The sequence below is a fragment of the Alexandromys fortis genome, unplaced genomic scaffold (genome assembly GCF_014885135.2).
Source record: "Alexandromys fortis isolate MF-2015 unplaced genomic scaffold, M_Fortis_MF-2015_v1.1 scaffold_203, whole genome shotgun sequence".
NCBI classification, from domain to species: Eukaryota; Metazoa; Chordata; class Mammalia; order Rodentia; family Cricetidae; genus Alexandromys; species Alexandromys fortis.
The window spans coordinates 1,327,843-1,333,744 of NW_026068080.1; the positions used below are offsets into that span (position 1 = coordinate 1,327,843).

General features: G+C 48.0%; 1 protein-coding gene across 1 annotated transcript; it reads right to left on the reverse strand.

Moving 5' to 3' along the window:
• Positions 1-1,121: 1,121 nt before the first annotated feature.
• On the reverse strand, positions 1,122-4,656 carry Nefl (neurofilament light chain). Its single transcript, XM_050121880.1, has 4 exons — positions 3,604-4,656; positions 2,565-2,689; positions 1,862-2,181; positions 1,122-1,352 (listed from the first exon to the last, which is right to left on the reverse strand). The coding sequence occupies exons 1-4, from the start codon at positions 4,648-4,650 to the stop codon at positions 1,213-1,215; spliced, it is 1,632 nt and encodes a 543-aa protein (XP_049977837.1). The 5' UTR covers positions 4,651-4,656; the 3' UTR covers positions 1,122-1,212.
• Between the last annotated feature and the right edge of the window lie 1,246 nt (positions 4,657-5,902).

Sequence of the window (5,902 nt, forward strand, 5' to 3'; positions counted from 1 at the left end):
GGGTACAGATGTGATGCAGGGGCCAACCAGGCATTGAAATCCAAATATTTACCAATTAAGACATGCAGGGCAATGCCAATGCAACATACAAATTTATTATCTCCCCCGAGAAGTAACATTAATATGGTTCCATCACCTGCTTGCATGGTTTTTAAAGGGTTTTTTAAATTGATAGCTTTACAGGCAGTTCATGTGAGGCAGTAGAATTCAGCAAACAACACACCATTCATGAGCTCAGGATTCCAGGCAACATGCTTGCAGTGGCAGAGAGCCTCTGACAAGGTTACTTTCCCCACTCGAAATAAAATATAGATTTTTTTTAAAAAGTCACTCCTTTTAATTAGTTTAGATTTCCATTTATGCCCATGATATTCAAGAATATATTAAAAATATAACCATAGTGGCAACTGTGTGGGATTCATAGTCTACCCAGATTGCACTATTCTAGACTAGCCCACCATAATTTCGAAATTCCCTTCTATAAAGCCATCCCTCCAGCCAACATTGTGTATTTTACAGGGTGAGTTATATTGTTATTTGTGAATACTCTCATTCATATCTATTAGCAGCAAAGTTTGGGGGAAAATATTTTCTAGTCTTGACCTATTTCTCTATCCCTCAGAATGTCCAACTATGTACTACATTTGTTAAAATTTGCAATTTATAAAAAAAAAATTGGAGGTCAGTAGTCTACTTGTATGGACTTTGCATTGGTGCCTTCTGTAAGGTATTTTAATTAAGTTAAAAAAAACACAGCAATATTTATATATATATCATTCAGTGTAACTTTATTTACTATTTATTGCACATAACTCGAGGTCTTTGATTTCTAACCACCGAAGTTTTAAATGACTATTTTTTCCATGAAGTTGCACATGAACATTAGTGAATTCATTTATTCATGTTGTGTGTGAGTGGTTTTTTATTATTGTAAACATCTGTGTGATTCACATTGCCATAGATCCTGAACTCATAAGCATGGACCATGCACAGGCTGGCAGCAAGCCAGAAAAGCCACTCTGCAAGCAAACAGATACTCTGCATACGGAGAAAATTCATAGCACAACATTGAATGTCCAACCTAAGTCATCTCAGAGTTATACATATATGGGCTTCTTAATTTGTATAGGATCTGGAACTCAACTGGTTGGTTGGTGATGAGGTTGACCTGATTGGGGAGAATTTTTTTCCTGGAATAGCTGGGAACAGGGCTCAATCTTTCTTCTTAGCTGCTTGCTCCTCCCCAGCACCTCCGTCTTTCTTCTCCTCTTCTTCAGATTCTTTGGTGTCTTCCTCTTCACCCTCGCCACCTTCTTCTTCTTCTTTCGCGTCTTCAGACTCATCCTTGGCAGCTTGAACATAAGAAGAAAACATAACATCCAAATCTGGGTTAACTTCAGGCAGAACATTTGCCCAGAAACTCACTGGGTTACTAAACACTGTCATCAGAGCGCGTCTATAAGCCTATAAACCTTTCGACCCCACTCTCCCAAAGGACACGTCACAGGCAGTGCTTGCAGTGAACAATTTGGCAGGAGACACATATTTAAACAAAAGGAGATTACTTCCATGTGTCTGGCACTCATGTTCTTTAGGGCACAACCAGTTCTGGCCAGCACGAAATTTTCTTTTGGGTACCAAACCACCGTGTTAAATAAATGTAATAAAATATGAACCTTCTGCAATTTATCATAGATGCTTTTTAAACGTGTGTGTCCTCATCACATGTGTATTGTGTATGGTGCAAATCCTACACAGAATTCCCTAGGGAGTAAGCAAGGCCCCAAAGCTCACCCATCTCCCAAGGGATACCCACAGTCAGTTTGCACTAGGGACTCTGATGGTTTTTGTCTTTGCATACCTTCCTCCTCCTCAGCACCTTCTTCTTCCTCTCCTTCCTCCTTCTCCTTCTCCTCCTCTTCTGCTTCTCCCTCAGAAGGGGGTTCATCTTTGGCCTCCTCAGCTTTGGTAGCCTCAATGGTCTCCTCCACCTCTGTCTGCTCTTCCTGGACGTGGCTGGTGTAGTAGGCTGGGAACGAGCGAGCCGACATCAAGTAGGAGCTGCTCTGTAAGCCACTGTAGGCGGAGCGGCCAAAGATCTGCGAGCTCTGAGAGTAGCCACTGGTTAGGCTGCCCACGCTGGTGAAACTGAGCCTGGTCTCTTCGCCTTCCAAGAGTTTCCTAGGGGAGGGGGGGAGGCAGGTGAAAGGTACCGTTAGACCCCTCCTGAACATGTGTTCATGACTTGTTCTAAGCCTACCATTCATCACTTTCTCCTGCTTCTGACCTCAAAAGTGAACACAATATAAACATGGTTAAGCATAATTAAGATTTAATAGGGACTGCACGAGAGACCCTGCCCCCAGAAAACCTTCTGTGTACCCCTATTAGATTTAAAGTGTAAGTGCTAAGGGTTAATTCCTTACACATGTGTACCTTCTTGGAGGAACCCCAAAGTAGGACTCTTCTAGAACACTTGTGATCCAACATAACTCTGCCCGGACTCTGGCTGTCTGAGTTCTCCCGAGGTGCCATGCCCACACTGCCTGCATATCCGGTTTTACCTGTAAGCTGCAATCTCAATGTCCAAGGCCATCTTCACGTTGAGGAGGTCCTGGTACTCCTTCAGGTACCTCGCCATCTCGCTCTTCGTGCTTCTCAGCTCGTTCTCTAACTTGTTGATTGTGTCCTGTGGGAAGACTGCTTTAAAATCTCAAAGCACAAATCTCTACTGCTTCTGTTTTACTGTAATATCGGTGCTAAAGACTAGCTTCAGTTAACTCCAAAGTGTGCACCTTCAATAAAAATCTCCCCTTTTTTGACCTAAAATGTCCAATCTAGTGAAGAAGCATGAGAAGGGGGGGGGCGGGGTGGACTGACGTAAGCAACTTCTTAAATTTTCTTTAGTCAATTAGTTATGGTAAAATGTCTTTAAAGATTACCAAATTGATTTAAAAGAATTAGAAAAAAAAGAAAAGAAAAAGAGAAAAGACAAAACCTTTGTGGTACTATTGTTCTATCTTTTAGCCAGGTCACATTTGAGGAAGGAAATAGTGATTTGCTAAGATGCTTTCCACAACTCTTAATTCTGTTCCCCCAAAGATGAGAACTTAAAAATAAATGAATGAATGAATGAATGAATAAATAAATAAATAAATAAATAGTTGCAGTGATTAATTAGCCTAAAATATTCTGGCTGTATTCTTTTCTCCCTGTTAAAAACATAACTATTTCAAGGCTGGATGGGTCAGAACTAGTGAGAGTTAGTAGCCATATTTGTTAACTAGGAGATCCAGGAAGTGCCAAGGGTTACTTGGAATAGAGACAGCGCAGAGAAAGCATCAGACTAGTGGCCACGCCCAATTCCAACTCCCTCCGCCCCTTCCTCCCAACCCACTCCCAAAGAACACCAATTCAACACAACAGGCAGCAGTGGCGCCCCGCCCCCTCCAGGTGCCCCACCCTTCCCACAACCTCCGGGAAGCTAAGCCCTTTGATAGTAGCTCCGTGCTCGAGGACCCCCTAGCGTTCACTCTCTGGGTGCACCCTCCACCTTGACTCCGCAGTCTCCCTGCCCCCGCTGGGCTTGGACCCGTGCCATACCTGCATGGCACTGATGTCTGCGTTCTGCTTGTCCTCCAACTCCTGCAGCTGCTTCTCCAGAGCTTCGTTCATACCCCGGCACGCTTCGATCTCCAGGGTCTTAGCCTTGAGCAGGCGGCGGCTTTCGGACACCTCGTCCTTGGCAGCGCGCACAGCATCTGTGTTCTTGGCGGCGCTCTCGGTCAGCACCGTGAAGCGGCTCTTGAACCACTCTTCGGCATTCTGCATGTTCTTGGCGGCCAGCTTCTCATACTGAGCGCGGATGTCCTTGAGGGCGGCGGAGAGGTCGGGCTTGGAGGACACGTCCATCTCCACGGAGATCTGAGCATACTGGATCTGAGCCTGCAGCTCGGCGATCTCCTCCTCGTGCACCTTCTTCAGGAAGGCGATCTCGTCCATCAGGCTGTCGATGCGCTTCTCCAGCTCGGCGCGGGCGAGCGCGGCCTCATCGGCGCCTTTGCGGGCCTCCATCAGCCGGCCCTCGGCGTCCTCGCGGCTCAGCACCTCCTCTTCGTAGCGCGCCTGCAGGTTGCGCAGAGTTTCCTCCAGCCCCTCGCGCTCGCCCTGCAGCGCCTGCTTCTCGTTGGTGGCGTCTTCCGCCGCCAGCCGCAGATCACGGATCTCCTGCTCGTACAGGGCGCGGAAGCGGGACGGCTCCGAGTGTTTCTGGCGCAGCACCAACAGCTCGGCTTCCAGGACCTTGTTCTGCTGCTCCAGCTCGTGCACGCGCTCAATGAAGCTGGCGAAGCGATCGTTGAGGTCCTGGAGCTGGGCCTTCTCCTGCGTGCGGATCGACTTGAGATCGTTGCTGATGGCGGCTACCTGACTCAGGTCGAGATTCTCCAAGCTGGGCATCAAAGAGCCCGAGCTGGACGAGTAGCTGCGGCGCACGGACAGAGAGGAAGAGACCGGCGCGGAGTAGCTGGAGTACGCGGAACGCGCAGTGCTGTAGCCGCTGCGCACGCTGGAGATGTGCACCCGGGGCGTCTCCACGTAGCGCCTCTTGTAGGAGGTTGAAAAGTACGGGTCGTAGCCGAACGAACTCATGGTGGCGGCCGGTGTGCCCCTCAGGCCCGGGGCGGAGGTGCAGGTCCTAGAGAAAAAACGGGGAAGAAGAGGGAAATGGGAGAATGGATGGCTGTGTGCGGCTCGGTCCGGTCCTGACACCTCTATTTATACTCCAGGACTCTGACGCAGACTGCGATCAATCGCGGTGCGCAGGCCAGTGGGGGCAGCGCGCTGCAGCAGCCAAGGGGAGGATTCTGCGCAAAAGCGAAGGCGGGGTCGAGCGACAGGCGGCTGGCGAGGTGCGGCTCCTGCCTGGCAGCTTTGCTCCAAGGCCCTCTACTTTCTCTGAGACCCCCAGAACCTCCCGACTCATTCCTTTTCCTTTCCCACTCCCCCGGCCCATCCTGCCTATTAATATCTAAAGCCCTCATCACTCTGATCTTTAAAAGTTCCTAAGAAAAGGTTCTTGCTCCCTACTGACACATCAATTTTTAACCTCCAAAGTCTCAAAGACACCCTGACCCCACCCCACCCCCAGCTCGCCCTTTCTCCATTAGAGACCCTTTTAAGCATCCTGCTTCCTGTTTACGTAGCCGAGTTGTGAATCCGGGGCGGTTAAGTTACTGACAATAGCTTACTGTAGCCATCCATGCGCCATCCCTGCAGGAAAGTTTTGCATGTCTTTGTGGCTATTTTCTGACATTTTCTTAAATTCCCCCTCCCTTTCTCCTGCCTACTTTTATTTATTCATTTTGTCTTATCATTCTGCTTCTCAGTCCTTCGGGGACATGCCCCTCAACACACCCTTGAAACCTCAGGACAGCAAGTGTTCATTTTAACATTTTAAAACCTTTACAGGAAGCGGTTAATTTGTCTGGTACCTTTCATAGAATTTCTTCTTTCTTTGTGGGAAACGAAGTCTGGAATGCTTCGGAGGGGTTTGAAACTAACCAGGCAAAGAAAGACTAGCAAGGCAAAGACACGCTCTGCAGCGCCAGAACCTCAGGGTGCCTGTATGCTCAATGAGCTATTTCAACTTTTATCGCATCAAAAACCCCTTCCCCCTATTTTACACCTGTGTGGTACCCCAACCTGATGGTTTCGACAAGCCAGGCAGGTGGCTGTTTTTTTTTTTTTTTTCCTTTTCTTTTTTTATGAGAAAGAGAGAAGGGCCAGGGGATGGGGAAACTACTGCAAAGAGCTGCCAGCTCTGGGTGTGGTCTCCCCCGGAAAAGAACTCAGCGTGGAGACGGAATAAAAATAAATAGCTGGCTGAAATTCACCAGGGAAT